The sequence below is a fragment of the Scomber japonicus genome, chromosome 16, assembly GCF_027409825.1.
Source record: "Scomber japonicus isolate fScoJap1 chromosome 16, fScoJap1.pri, whole genome shotgun sequence".
Classification (NCBI taxonomy): domain Eukaryota; kingdom Metazoa; phylum Chordata; class Actinopteri; order Scombriformes; family Scombridae; genus Scomber; species Scomber japonicus.
In genome coordinates, this window is record NC_070593.1 from 21,666,876 (window position 1) to 21,683,091 (window position 16,216).

Consider the following 16,216-nt stretch of genomic DNA (forward strand, 5'->3'; position numbering starts at 1 on the left):
TTAATAATTTAATGCATTTTTCAATCAAAAATACCAACAATTCCCCGGTTCAGATTTTCAAATGTTTGAAAAGATGTGTTGCTTATCTCATATCGCCTTATATGACAGTGAATAAAAATCACAGGATTTTACATCGGTGGTTGGACAAAACAAGCCATTTAAAGACGTCACATTAGGGAATCTGGAAAAAGTGATGGTCATTTTTCACTATTTTCTGACCTATTTTATCTATTTTTCTAGACTAAATGATTATGAATTGAGAAAATAATTGTGAGACTAATCGATAATCATTAGTTGCAGTCCTAAACATAATCGGCAGGAGCTTCCAGTCAAAAGGCGCCACAATGAGTCACACACTGTTCACTTTCAACTTAGTGAGCCAGACAATCGTAAAGTTTCCCAGCTACCCTTGAACTCAGCAGCAGTAGTTGACTGGAGGGATGGAGCTGCGGCGGCGCTCGTGTTGTTTTCTCCACCGTACGTTCACATTAACCGTCAACCCAGCCGTAACAACGTGAGCTGCTTGCGACCTTCTGCACGGGGGAAACCACCCTGAATGGACTACTGCACGAGCGATAGAGCACGAGCTTGCCTTTCTTCCTTTCATTGAAGAAAAGAGAAAAACAACAGCTGCCCCCCTGAAGAAAGCGCGTGGGGATGCTTCGCGCGGGTATAGTGAGAGGAGAAACGCGCGCACTTAATGATCAGTATTTACACAAGTAGCTAATTAAGTAGTAATTACATAAGTAGTATTCAAACCGCCAGTGAGGCTCGCGTGTCTGCTGTAGTGGTCTAAAATTAGCACCGCGGAGCAGCCAACGGAGGACGTGGTATTTATTGAGTAGGAGTTTTTCATTTTTCATCGACGCACCTTGGATTTCAGTCGTTATCAAAAAGCAAGTGTGGAGCCGAGGACGAGGTCAGAGCAATTTAAGACAGGTACGCTTTTACTTTACTCTTCAAATGTACAAAATAAGCTTCAGGTAAAAAGTTGAAGTATGTAAGCTTATATCTTTTGCCACCAAAAGTTTGTCAGAAATTCTTATAAATTGTGTGTGTGTGTGTGTGTGCGTGTATGGGATGTGTTAATGTCCTCCAATTTATGTGTGTGTTTGCCTCCATAATTCATAAAAAAACAGCACAGCATCCTATTTGGACCTAAACTAAATATTGGCAAGTGCACACACCTTGTTGACGCCCTTACTTAAATGCTATTCAGCCATAGTTTTTATTTTTATTTTATTTAGTATTTTTAAAGGTTACAATAGGTCCATGAACAATAACTTTCAAGGTTATCTTACAAAATATATTGCTCAGGGATTCCAGAGTAGTTCTATTTCATTTTATTATGTAATTGAAACCAAGTAAACAATGGCAATTAAGTATCTAGGTGCATCAATCTAAAATATAACATTTTTTTTTCAAGGTAATTCTGAGGTTGATTTACTTTCTGTTCACTAAACTGCACATTATTAGATAAATCTGAAGTGGATTGATTGGAGTTTATGCTGCAGGATTAATGAGAAACGGGGCCAGTCAATAACTCACTAGTATGACATGACAGAGACCCTGGTCTTACACATTATGAAGGCTGACATAACCAGCCACCCTCTTGGCATCCATCCAGCTTCACTTCATTATTTTGTTCGGACTGCTTCTGGCTGCAAATCCTGAAGTGGCCGTTGCCTGTATTACTGCTGCCTTTAGAAAAGAAGGGGGTGATTTAGCCCAATTCTGTTCTGTTCATTCTCTCCTTGATGTCATTTCTCTGCTTTCTTCGACTTACTGTGGTGTCACAAGCATCGACTCACTTGCTCAAACTGGGCACCCCCGTTAGGAGAAAGGATTAAAAAAAAATGTTAAAAATAGCAAGTCTCATGGAGTAAGGGCAACAAGTAAACACCACCTCCCCTCTGCCTCTTCCCTTCTTTATCTGTGGTTTTGGTGAAAGAAAGGCTCCGAGCGCAGTGGACTGGTAATAGGGTTGGATGCGCTTCACCTCCACTCACTGCCAACAACATCCGGAGTCACTTGCCAGGAATTCCACCTTTGCTATTTGTTTCCTTCAGAGGAGAAAAGTGTGCTATGTGGAATATAGTGAGGCACGCAACAGGGAGGAACATCCAGCTCAGATTAAACTCACAGATCAGAGACGAGGGGCTGTAACAAGAGGAAGAACGCTGGCTTTGCGGCATGGTGGACGGGTTCCTGGCATCCAGCTTGTGGAAGTCCAATGCCAGATTCCTTCTCTTTGCCGCCTGCCAAAGCCCTCCACCCCCTTTTGTCTTTATCAAAAGCCCTCGCTGCGATTCCTCACTTCCAGTTCTGTCGCGGTGCTATCAATCATATCTTGCTCTCAGCAGACTCTTCTGCTCATTAAGGATGTGAACCTGTAGGTAGCCTGCAGCCCCCCTAGCCATTCATCTCTCTCAGCAGGGGCGCAGAGACTCACATCTGGAGCAGCATTTCAAAACATGGCTCTTAGCAGACGTGTGGTGTTCGATGAGGGAGATCCGATACATTTTTAAAGGCTGCCTTTCAGCGGACGTGGTGCCAAGCATAAAATTGACTCTGCTTGAAGTGTGCTGCTCGTACGCAAAACCTGTATTGGTTTGTAATCTGCCACAAAGGCAGGAAAAAGCAGGTGTAGTAGATAATATGTATTACACTACAAAGGAATGTCGAGATCACAAGTGAGAGATGTCTACAGTGATTATAGTTGGTAAGGAGAAACCTGGCTTCATAGGGTTGTCTTCAATTATGACAGAAAACACTCATGTACATGTTTCATTTTATAGGATTCTTAAACTCCATCACATGTTTCACTATTCTGATTTTTTTTTTAGCTTTATATCTTTATGACAAGTGTGATACGATGGAGAGAATCCTTTACATGGTCAGCACTAGTGTTGCACAATACACCGATACTGGAGAGGTATCGCAATATCCTTTCATTAAAAATGGTACTATACCCCATTTTAATAGTATCAGTACTTTAAGAATGACAGTGTTTTAATAAGAAACGTATTTCCTATGAGTTGCATCAATGTGTGACAGTGGAGTAGTGTGTGTGTGCGGCATTCTGCTTCCACTCCCTGCAGGCATAGTGGGCGTGCCAACAGCTTTTTTGTTTGTTTGTTTGTTTGTTGTTGTCTCATGTGCATGGTGACAGAAGAAGAGGCACGGCAGCAAGTAAAAATGTTCTTTCTGACCGTCCACGACTTGTTGACACGTCCAACTTGGTAAAGCATTTCACTAACTTGCCAACCTGTTCAGTGACAGGTTAGCAAATGTGATAGATAACATAATTACATGCCCTCAAATATAAGTCATATGAGTGTGATTTATTTTGTGACAAGCATTTTTTTCCCCTTTTGCAATGATAAAGGTTTAATTAGTTGGCCTTAGTTTTTTTAGCTAACTCACCAGTGTGGCAGGAAAGCTGACTCAGGGTCTCTGCTGATGCTCAGTAGTTAAAAACACATCTGTATGAATATTTTGTCTCCATTATATGCTTGAACTCTCTTCAGCAGGCTGCCATTTAACCTACGAGGTAAAGTAGTTTTCCACCAATCACACAATCTGAAAGTGCTTCCAGCCAGACACCATTCATAAATCTCAGGTTTAAAGGCACTTGGCTGTTGGCCAATGTAGTTTCCTGTCACAACTGGATTCAAGGTGTTTTCCATGTTCGTCAGGTACCGCTGCTCCATTCAGGTGTCAGGCTAACATACCTTGATGATACCTTTCACAAGAAATGCTCTAATACCGCATAGACCACATACCGTGCTGTTGAACCTCCCTAAATCACCACAGGGGGAAAATTCCTTCACCGCGACAGCCCGAGTCAGCACATTCATACAGTATAGAATTCCCTTACATAGTTAATACCGTACATGTATACAGTGTATCCATCATCTTCACATCTCATTGCCTTTGTCTCTTTCTTTCTCTGCTCTGTTTTGTATTTTAAAAAAAGCCTCAGCCAAGAAAAGTTGAGCTGCTTTGGTGTGTGTTTTTGTGTAAATTGAGTGTGTGCGAGGACTGCAGGGTGTAACCCCAGACTTCTTTTTTCCCTCAAGGCACCGCTTCCCCATCATGAATACGCCTTTATGCTCCAGACAGACACACCAGTAAGGTGGACATCTTGAGCGGCAGGAGAAAAATACACTTGTGTAAAAATAGTGGAAGGTGTGATGAGACATGTATTTATATCAAAGAGCGTATGACTTCATCCTCACTGAAAAAAATGCACTTACAATCTATGGTGTAAAGAGTAACTAAAAATAATTTCAGCACATAAAATAACTTTAAAAAAACACACATATTTGTTGTTTGTGGGTTAGGGTTAGTAGAAAAGACACTGTTGTCATTGGATGTCTACAACTGTATGTTCTGACATGTACATTCAGCCTCACAGAACCCCCTGTGGATCTTTTAAATGCCACATGTCTGTAAAGTATACTGCTATAATGTGACACAAGAGATTTTCTTTTTTTTGTTTTTTTTGTTAAGTAAACACGTACTGATGGCCTGCTCTGTCGTTAATCTGCTGCATCCACCTCTGGGAGCGTGGCAGTGATGTACCCACAGAGCCCTCGCCTGTTAACCCTCACAGCCACAACAAGCCATCTCCAGATAGTCCATAAAGCAGCCCCCCCACAGCCGCCCTGTCACAACACATGTGTCACCACTCAGCAAGAAGAGCGCTAGGCGAAACCCCGAGGGCCCTGAACCCAGCTTAGTCACGCCACCGCGGTCAAGACGGCCCTCCACCAACCGCAAGCCGCTCTGATGCCTCCTGACAGGCTGCAAGCTGGCACAAACACAATCTAAGACGCAACCAAAAACATATAAATACCAACACAACACAACACAGCGTAAGAGTGGAGTGGGAGAGGGAGAGGGGGCAGCCTCTGGATTGGCTGTTATATTTGGGTATCCTGGAAAAGTCTGTAAAAATATGAATTTAGATAATAATGTAAAGCCTGAAATGTACTTTTACATACAGTTGAAATTATTGGTGAAATAAATGAAATAATTCATCAGTCTCACCCACATAATGAAATTCATATAAGCCCAAACTAAAGTGACAGATGTACCTTGTGAAGCAGCTTGATTGACAAGATCACGCTAGAATCCATCTCGTCAACCTTGTGAACCCCCCAGTTGTTCGGACCAATCAGCGTCGCAAATCCAGCTGTCTCGCAAGGTAAGACGGTGATAGACAGATGGGTCATCCAATAGCCTGCAGTATTTCTTTTAAAGCCCTTTTCCAACTAGTTTCCATGGACGACTTCTCAGATGGGTGTTATGGACAGTTTGAAAGGAAAGACTAAATGTCATCAGCATATGATATGATAGGCTTCTAAGTGCCAATTAGGACTCCATACATGCCTTGAGGTGACTGTAGGGCTTTTATAGAGGTGGTCAGTGCATCAAAGCTCTTATAGCAGCTCAAAAAGCATTAGTGTTTAGCAATTAATTGATTTTGTTAACTCCAAAGCATGTTTGTCTAATTTGCTCAGCGTGTCCGTCCTCTATATTCCTGTGTAACTGGTCCACTCTACTGGCAGGGGACTAATTACTTGCTGCTGGAGTGTCTCAATTTTGATTGGTGACGTACAGTGCCTCGTTGTTGCTACTCTGAAGGAGAGCTCGATGTCATGAAACCTATTATCTATTCTCTGTCTGCTCTCTCTCGCTGTGTGCTTCACCCTTTTGTGCCAGCACTTGCACGCTCTCCGCCCCCACGTCAACAGGCATATTGATAGGATGTAGCTCCTCCATATGGATAAGAAGTGGGATGTAGCCCGGTTTAGAGATGATCAACAACAGATTACATTCCGTCATCCACTTTATTTGTCATTAGCCTGCCTTCTGACTGGTATTTACCTGCTGCTTTCACCTTTTAGCTAATTGTGTCTTGATCAAATGTATGATGGTAAACAGATTGCAGGTAGAAAACACATTACCCCCACCCCCCACCCCAATTTGAACTACCTTTCAAAATGCCTTTACTGAGCCCTTTGAACCACACACAGTCATTACATTAGTAGTTGCACAAGGACATGTATGCCTTTTGTGAGCATGGGCGAGCCTGGTGTGAAACACATTTCTGGTGACATAAGATGTTCATTTTGACTGTCAGTGCAGCATTACAGACAATTAAAAACGGCTTTGCAATTATTTTATGAGGCAGGGAATGAATTCAGCATATTTGTAACGCATAAACATAGACACAATGTGTTTTGTTGAGAAAGAAGGAATTTAAACAGCACATGGAGAGGAAGCAGTCATTTAAAATATCAATACATTCTCCACTACACTTTTTTCCTTTTTTGTAAGAATTCATCACAAAAACAAATATCTTAAGAATCCAAAACTAAAAAAAGTACTGAGTGAGACATTTATCAGTAGAAAAATAAACAATGAAATGGAAATACTTAATTACCAGTTTTAATCCACCTCAAACTTATATTTTTTCTGTACTTCTTCTTACTGATCAACTGACATAAAGACAATACATCCTTATCTGCTGTAAGCAAACATCTGTTGATATATTGGCCACGTCAGTTTATTGGTCATTTGTGTGCCCTTTGTTATTTACATACACATCTTCTAGAGAGTCGGACGTCAAACAATTAATCAGCTGCTATTTTAGGCTTTTAATTGAGGGAAACAAGCAACTTGCAGATGTCACATTAAGCTTCGGGAAATTGTACTATTTTCTAACATTGCGTAAACCATAAAAATAATCAATTATTCAAGAAAATATTTAGCAGATTGATCAACAATGAAAATAATTGTTACTTACAGCCTGTCTGTATATTCACAGTTCATTTCTCTCTCCATATTTTTTATATTGTGGTTTAGCCCAAAATGTTCTTCAAACAGTGTGGAGACACATGAGTTTCCTATCAACTGCTAATGTTTTTTGTGTCATATTGATCAGATTTTCAGTGAAATCTTTTTGCAGATTGCTAGATTTGATGTCTTTGAAAAGAAAGGAAGATTTTTAAAGTGATGCAGGTGATCAGGTTGCACTATAAAAATACAACAGGTTCTCCACATGTGACAGATTCAATGGCCCTGTCCCTGTCAAATCAATATTGAGTTATGTGTGTTTTTGAGCAGAAGCAGCAGCCATCAAACTAAACAGAAACACAGGAGAGCAGGGAAGGCAGTGCCAGCACTCAAGTCCTCCGACAAGATTCAAAGCACCTGCCGTGAGATCACACAGCTCTGAGGAAGCTCGCTGTTGAGGCTCCTGTCAGCACAACCACAGGCACCTCTTTCAGGGCTACGCCCACTTATCTTCTCACTGTGGAGATGTGTCGCTTAGATTTGGTCCACCACACAAACTGTCACTGTATTCACACACACACACACCTGCGTGTATCTGTACAGGAGTAAGTGCTGACATACATGAGGGCTGACACTGAAAAGAGCTGACATTGTCAAGAGTGACTCATAAAATGATTTTTTACGGCTTTGTACATATATGCAGAAGGTTACTGTCAACGCCCCTCCCAATGCTCTATACACATGTTATAAATTTTACTTCACTTTTCTGCCAATCTGCACCCTCACAAATTAATGCACAATGAGCTTCATTGGGAGTTCAAACAAGCTCAAAAATCATCTCTACAAAAACAGCCAAAGATGGTTTACATTAGTGCTGTGAGTTCCTTTGCAGCAAAAGTTGCATTGCTCGAAATGGATTTTATTTATTTTTTAATTTAATTCAAATGTGTTTTAATCACTGATATTCATAAACAAATCTAGATAACATAATCTGATATCTATTATTTAATGTATTATTTCTCGTATTAAGCCCTTCTCCTAATATTCTCAAATTCAAAAACTTCCTTTACACATGATCAGTTATAATCTTGGAAAATCCAATGTGCACCAACGTAACCCAGATAAACACTGAAAATGAGAAACAGGCATAAGATAGAGACGTCAGATAGGGAAAGTATAGAATTGAGCAAAGTGGATTACTCAATGCTGCATTTTACTCATGTTTGGATTAGCCAAACATGAGTAAAATGAAGTCATTTGAAAACCAGATGGCAAATACGTATTCAACTAAGCCACAGCTAATTTAACTGCAACATAGAGGTGGAAAAATAATTTGTGTATATATAATTTGCCTACATACACACATTTTTTGTTTAGCCATAAAAATTGTAGTAATACTAATACACCATTATAGGACTGCAGTCATAAATGCATACATATTGTGGGTATGTGTCTTATTAGTCTTTATATAATGTATATTCCAGATGCACCGGGTGTGTACTTAGGTCATTTATAGTTATAGAATATGACATGACCAAATCTTACCAGCACGCTCCTGTCCTCCGCAGAATTCCCTGTTCCACAATTTATATGCAGTTAATAAGTCATTACACATGGCATGGTTTGTGTGTGCTGTGAAGAGCCTCTCAGGCGAACTGGGATCTATTTTGATGTGAAAACCACAGACATGAACTCTTTTCACTGCTATCTGTTCCCCTAAGGCTCGGAAACACTTAGTAAAAACCTGGCCAAAAGAACAGGGGGTAAACATTTAACACGCACATGCACATACACACACGTACACATATAAAGCATACACTGTCATACACATGCTGAATCGATTAGCATTTTTGAGGCCTCAGAGAAAAATACTTTGAGAGATCACCAAGTTTATTAGAGGCATGTTTCATACTCCCCCGGAATCACTGAACAAATGAAATCTTCCCCAACGTTTGGTTTAGTTTTTCTATGACTGTTTTTTATTAAATGTGGAGCGACGGCCAGTTTGTGGAACTTGGAGACACTCCTAAAAAGCCACAACCCAGGGAATAAAGATAAGCACAGAAGCATAAAAGCTTCCCCATATATTCTATTACTGTTTACCTTTATCCTGTTTATCTTATTTTTTGACATAAGTGGTTTGCAGAGTGCAGGGTCATAGTTTCCCCCCATCTTAATATCCTGTCTGCAACCAGTGACAGCACCATTTACACCCTATAAACCTGCTGTGGATATTGTGGAGCAGTTGCAACCAGAAAGTTGAACAAAAGAGTCCAGAAAAATGTACATCAATCTGTCAGTTATTTCCTCTATTAATAATCACTTAATATCTAAAAATGATCAAAGCCCAAGATACAACCCTCCCTTTGAGCTAAATGCTAACACCAGCATGCCCTCACAATAATGAAGCTAAATTCCTGTTGTTAAGCATGTAATGTTTGTCATGGTCACAATCAGCATTAAATATAAAGTACAACTGAGGCAGATTAGAATGTCAGTTAGTTTAACAAATGATTTGGTGATAAACTAAAGTATTAGATGCATTCAGATTTTGACCTGATGATGGTGCTAGATGGAAAGTGAAAAGATCACCATAGTCATTAGAATGAATCGTACTTATTAATTGTGCTAATTTATGCTAATCTATCTAGTAGCTGTTGAGATAATTTCATTGGATAAGTGTAAAATTTGACCTTTTTGTGATGGTCACGGGATCACCAAAGTCTGTGGACTTCATCGTCTAAGGATTATGGATGTTTGTACAAAATTTAATGTCAATTTATTTTAATAGTTGTTGAGATATTTCAGACTGACCTTGCCACGCTGCTAGCTTGGCTATAAATTAAATGTCACAGTCTCCCAGAGCATAAGATGACATCTTTATATTGCTTGCTCTGTTCTAATAGTCCAAAACCCAAAGATATGTGTTTGTAGCACACATCCCAGACACCAGTTTCCATGCAGAGGGTTCGTTGTTCGTTTCTTTAGATTTTCTCTTGAAAGAGGATAGAGTTGTGTGGGTGATGCACTTTGAATTGCAGACAGTAAAACAGACATGTATTCATATGCAAATGTTGTTTCTTAAACACCACTAGAATGTAATCTAAATCCCCAATTAAAACCTCACCAAAGTCACCAAAGACACTTATTTAACACCGTGAATGTCAAAAGTAGCCTTGTTTGAAGAACATTAGACAAACATCTAACATTAAATGTATGCGTCTCATCATTTCAGTTGACTATCGTCGCCTCGGTTAACTTTCCTTCCAAAATATTTCAGGACGCTACATGCTGTGCATGTTTGAGTGTGTGTGCCTGTCTATCTCAGCGCTGGAGGGAGTGAGTCAATCACAGCAGCAGAAATCATCCCTGCGGGCGACCTGTCTTCACTCATGACAAGGCTCCTAAGGCACTTTATCTTTCCTTCCCTGACTCATTCCATCCATCCATCCCCTCCCTGTCTACGCCCTCCCTCTATCTACCCCCATCCACCTCTTCCTATTCTCTATCGCTCTCCGTCTCCCTCCCACAGTTTGTCTCGTGCCCTGGCACTGCAATTAACTTCTCATCATCAAAGGGTGTAATGAAAAAGAAGGCGAGATAGAGAGTCAGACAGAGGTAGGGAAGCTATGAGAGAAGGAAGATAAGAGGGATGAAGCCAGGAGGAGCTGTGACTGAACAGAGGTGAAAGTGTTTCACACACACACACACACACACTCACACATGGTTGTGTTACACTTGTACACACTAACAGGTCCCCCCCCCCTCCCTTCAAATACACACTGTTAAACACAATCACACACACACACAGCCTACACTTGCTCTCAATCACTCTCACATTCCTGCGAGATGCAGACAGAAAGGGAGAAAGAGAGGGATGATATCCCCCCAGGAGATTTTTCTCTCCTCGTTCCTTGTTTTTATTTCTCAACCCTCCATTTCTCTCTTCCTCTTTCACAGACGCACACACACTTGTTCACACCGTCTCCCCTCCTCCTCCTCCTCCTCCTTCTCCTCATCCCCCTCCTCCTCCTCCTTTTCTTTGAAGAACAAGTATTGCTGTACATGTAGGGAAGCTGCTCTGTCGGTATTCTCATTGTTTTTTTTTTCACCCCCCTGGTTCAGAGAGCTGTCAACTGTGACCGCTGTTGAAAGGATGTCAGCATGGGAGAGAAAGAGAGAGAGAAAGAGATTGAGACCGGGGGATGAAAGAGACGGTAAAGGAGGGAGGGGGATGTCAAGATGGAAGTCCCTACGGAGGGCAGAGGGAGTGATGGCATGCTTGTTTCTTTGTGCCCAAGCAAACGTAACAACAGCAGCAGTGAGGGGAGGTGATGGAGAGGAAAATAGCTTAGGGTAAAAAACAGCTCAGGGGGGAAATGAGAAGGGCCAAAGCTGCTAATTAACCATGGCACCAGTGCTCAATAACAGTGACATAATTGGCCCCAGTTGGTGGTCCTTGGTGGGGGAGCCCTCAGCAGTGGAATCTAGCTCACACAAGTACGGATTGACTGACAATGCTTTGTTAAATGTGAATAATCAACAATGTCACACAATGGATTATGATCAAAATGCTGTCTCGACCATATTGTTGAATGGTTGGAGCAAACTGAATCCCCCCCCCCCCCCCCCCCCCAATTTCTATTTGTGCTACAGTCCTTTTCTTCACTAACTCAAAGTGTTGGCCTGCAGCAAGTTTATGCAGTCGCGTCTCCTCTGATGCACATGGAGTCAGCAGCTGCTTATTTTCACCCATTAGTGAGATACTTCACCAGGAGGCTGCAAAGGTTGACGCTTATCCATCCCCGATCCCTACCCCTCTCTGTACAGACCCCCCACCAATGAGTGGCAGTTACTATTGCAGCAATAAGAGGATGGTAATCCCCCTCCAAACACTGTCAAGTTGCAGTGTAGATTTCATCATCAAACTGTGACAATTTTTTTTTTGATTTTTCAAAAAAGAAAACAGTGCAGCAGAGAGGCTGCTCTCCACCTCTGGTTATAGAGCATTAGTAACAACCACATGGTAACAGTACCCCTTTGTATTTATATAGGTTTGAATTCTCAATGTAATTGTGGCACCATGAATCAGATCAAATCAAACTATGAGAAAGATTCCACTACCTTTTTAGCTACATACTAAAATTGTAAATGACAATATGGTGAGTATATCCACGAGCACCTCTAGAAAAAGGAGTCCAGCTCGTACGTAGAGGTTCTGGATCCAGTACTGAGGATAGAGGCGAGCCAGTTAGCATCTCCCCCCATGTTGCATGGACAGGCGTTGATCTGCCAAAGGTTCTCCCTTTGTCCACCATCCATATGGCAATGCACCAAATCCTCATCCACATGCTTGCATATGGTGGCCCTCCATAGCATTGATGCCATATTTTTTGGGGCTCAACCCAACTGGGCTTCATTGGTTCCAGGCTTGTCACCACACCTCCCAGGCCTGGGCCCTATTCTGGATGAGGTGCCGCTTTCCTGATGGAATCCATGAATCACTTTGTGTCAAGCTGCTCACCTGTGTGCACCAGCCGCAGTTATGCAGGATTTGTACTGGACTGTCATTGTTGAATCCTGTAAAAATGTAAATGTTGCATATATGCCATCACCCCCCGGAGCTGGATAGCACAGCACTGTCTAAGATGATGTTCCAGTGGCTTTAGGTGTGTCTGATTAGTCAGTTAAAAGCAAATACAACACTAGCAAAGCAGCTCACAGAAATAAAACTATTCAGCCGAGCAAAGCACTGAGCTTATTGAAGCAGACATTTTAATCAGCTGCCCCAACAGGGGTGAGGATGAGATGGTGTCGCCTCAGTTTGATCTGTCAAGAAGGGTTGTAGTAGATAGTATCTGTTCACACGGGCAGGTGGAGGAGGGGCGGGAGAAGCTTTGAGGAGGAAAGATGGTGACAGGGGAAGTTCGGCCGCTGACGCCTGAAACAGCTGGCTTTGCATTCTGCATGAAGAGGAGGAATCATCAGTGAATCAAGTGACAGCCGTTTACTGTGATCAAAAGGACGATACAGTTTCTCTCTTCAGATTCAATAAGTCCTCTGCTTATTGACAACACAAGGGCAACAACAGCAGGGCTCAGCTTTGAGATTTAAAAAGCTCCATTTTCTGGATAGTACTGCTAGCTGCAACACTGCCAAGTAATGTATTGATCCACTGTTCCTTCTCTCTACATTATTTTGAAAGATAGGTAATATGCTTCAAGTATTATTTGGAAACTGACAAAAATCAATTAACTGAAATCAAATATGCAGTTTGCCTGTTGGATACCTTTTGTCAAGTTGTTTGCCTTGTGCACTGGACCCACTGGCACAGCGCACATCTCCTTTTCTCTCTAGCTTATCGTGCTGTTGACACAGCTTCCCCGTGCGATTCAGCGTGTGGGATCCATTTCACCGAACAAATTGCTGTCAAACATTTCGCTAACTCTCCTACCAACTAATCAATGGGGAATTCATGGTGTGAGTGGGTGTCATTTCTCCATCTGTGTCCCGCTTGTTACAGAACCATGCGTATCACAGAGTTGCCAGCCATCTGCCAATTTCTAGTGCTCACCATAATTGTCGTTCAGATTCGTCATGCTGCTTGCATAGAGGCTGGTTACTCCTCCACGCACCACCAATGTATTTGCCAGTTTCATAGATAAACATCTTGTTGACATTTGCCACATCATTAGGAAAGCATATGCATAATGCTTGTGAGATTTATGGAGATAACGTGCAGTGTTATCGGCATAAATAGTTTCTAAACTGGTACTGGAATTATCGACTAATACATGAATAAGTTGATGTAATATTGATGATAGAAACTGTTATAATGATACAGCTGATCAGGGGTTCGGCTTTCTTCGGTGTCCATTTGATAGACTTTTGCTCTGTTTTTTCCAGACCTGAATCAGAGAGAGAGATGACCCTTGTCCTGTCCATGAATCCTTTCCTGGACCCAGAGGGAGACCCTCCACTCTCTTCATACCAGCCCATATGGGAATCAGAGCGCTGCACTAAGACCTGCTTGTCGAACCCCGCCCCACCATGCAGCTCTGACGAGCAATTTACACCGGGTACGGACACCAACACAAACATTTTATTTTCTATTTAGTTTATTTCTTTTTAAAGCTTGATTAAACAGGTGCTGTGCCACATAAAAAGCTGCCATTACTTTCCTAGTGCCATGTAAGGGTTAATCATACAAAGGATGTAGACCATGGCGGCGGTTAAACAGTCGTTTCAGTTTCACCAGAGCCTGCTGCTATTTCGGCTACTTCTGCTTAAGTTCAGCTCAAACTCAACCAGGCCAACAGTCTTTTGATCAGACTGAAACAGGTTTTCTTCAGTGCAGTTGATTTATGGTAATGTTTTTCTCTTTCTGCAGAGCCCCCCTGTCGGCGAGTTCCTGATCATGTTTCAATGTCAAGGATTGCGTACTTCAAGAGGAAGTTTATTGATGATGATGATGAGGCTCCTTTCAGTTTCAGGACATACTGCCAGACTGTAAGCATTGATCTCACCTTTGCACACAATGTAGTATCCTGTGACCTTGTTGGACAAATGTGTTATTTACATACTGTGGAGTCTGTGCTTAATAGTAGTGGTTATGGTCAAGCATAGTTAATTATATACAATTATTTCTGTTTATCTATCTAATAGTTATTGTGAAATGAGGACATGCAAATCAAGATTGCATGCAATAAACTCATTGTAAAGCACATAACATCTTTGGAAAGATGCCACAAAGACAGTTAATTTGCTTTTTCAGAATTGATCACAATCATTGCCGCTGCATGATGCATGTATTGTGAGGAAAAGGAAAAGCTCCAAAAGGATTAGAGAGCACTTCAATTATAAAGGGAGCAGTAGAGTGCAAGGGTGCCAGTCTTGGTAGATTAAAGCTGAAACATGCAAGATGTGCTTGCAATTGTTAAATAGGTCTATTCAGCAGCACAGAGGTCATGTTTGCTGCCTGATTTGCATCTAAATCAGTGAAAACTTTAAGAACTTTTCACTCTTCAAAAAACGGTTATGTACTGCATTCTTATTGAATTTAAGTCTTTATTTTTTTAAGCAGCTGACCCAGGTTACAAACATTTAGATCTAATAGGTTACTGTCTTCTAGGTGGCACCAGTTTTGGAGGAGCGTGCCCATGTGCTGCGCCTCTCCCTGGAAAAGATGCGATTCATTGACGACCCTGAGGCCTTTCTCCGACGCTCCGTCCTCGTTAACAACCTCCTCCGGCGTCTGCGAGCTGAGATCCTGCTCCAGAGCACTGACTGGTGCTTCCCGCCCAACCCGGCATTTACCACCGGCCCCTGCGTCCTGCCACCCAGCACGAACCCCGCTCACCAGGCACTCCACGGAACTGTACCCACCCGGATCTGCTTAGCTCCCCAAGCAGGACCGCCATTCCGCAAGCGCTTCCGAATGGTCCGTGGGGGACAGGGCGAGCTCCGGCCTGACTGTGCCCAGACATGCTGCTGCATCTACGCGGCGGCTGCAGCTGCGGGACACTACCTCCACCTCCCGTTCTCCATGTACGACGCGGCACTCTCAACCTGCCCATCCACACCACACTCCTCCTCCTTTTTTCAACTAGCTAGCCACAGCAAGTTAGGGCTGACAGTGGCCGTGGAAGAGCATGATGATGAGGATGATGATGTCGAAGAGGAGGATGAAAATGAAGAAGAGGAAGAAAGGGAAGACGAGGAGGAGGAAGAAGATGATGATGAAAGAAGACAAGCGGGGCCTTCTATTGATTTGGTTAAGGACAAGTCAAGCCAGAAAAGTAGGACTAGGACCTTGCTGGGTCATGCACACGCAAGGACAGAGGAGGACAGCTGCATGACAGAGAGGGTAGAAGAAGAGGAGGAGGAGGGGGAGCAGGAGGAGGAAGAAGAGGAGGAGGAAGAGGAGGAGCAGGGTGTGAGACATTGCCAGTGGGACTCTACTACCACAGAAAGGGAGCTTCACAAGGTTCGCTTTTGGCACCGCAGGGGTCACAGACAATGATTGTGCTCTCTTAGAATTCACTTCCATTCGAAGTCTTAGGATGAAAATGTAATGATGACGACAACTGTCATCAGTTGAAGATTATTTCTCCTCATAGCAGATGAAAGGTTACCTTCACTATAGTAATGCCATGTCAGCTTTATTTTAATGGTCTAATATACTCCAGGGTGGCACACAGATATAGCTTCAAACTCCATTCAACTCTATTACTAGTGCTACGGTCGGGTGAAAAATAGACAATTCTTGGCCTTTGTTGGCACTGGAAACATTTCTCAAACGATTATGAAGGCTAAAGTCACATATGATGGGATCTTATATCCCGAAGGTGAATTGAAACTTGCTATTGCACTGTCTTCAAGACCATTTTCAAGCTCCACAGCACAAAAC

The 16,216-nt window shown here is 42.3% G+C and overlaps 1 protein-coding gene across 1 annotated transcript; it reads left to right on the forward strand.

The window, feature by feature from the left end:
* Positions 1-13,732: 13,732 nt before the first annotated feature.
* On the forward strand, positions 13,733-15,703 carry sertad4 (SERTA domain containing 4; the record flags this gene model as incomplete). The annotated part of the gene is made up of 3 exons (XM_053335886.1): positions 13,733-13,886; positions 14,198-14,316; positions 14,939-15,703. Coding segments are annotated over exons 1-3 (1,038 nt in total), but the record flags the coding sequence as incomplete, so codon positions are not given.
* Positions 15,704-16,216: the final 513 nt, after the last annotated feature.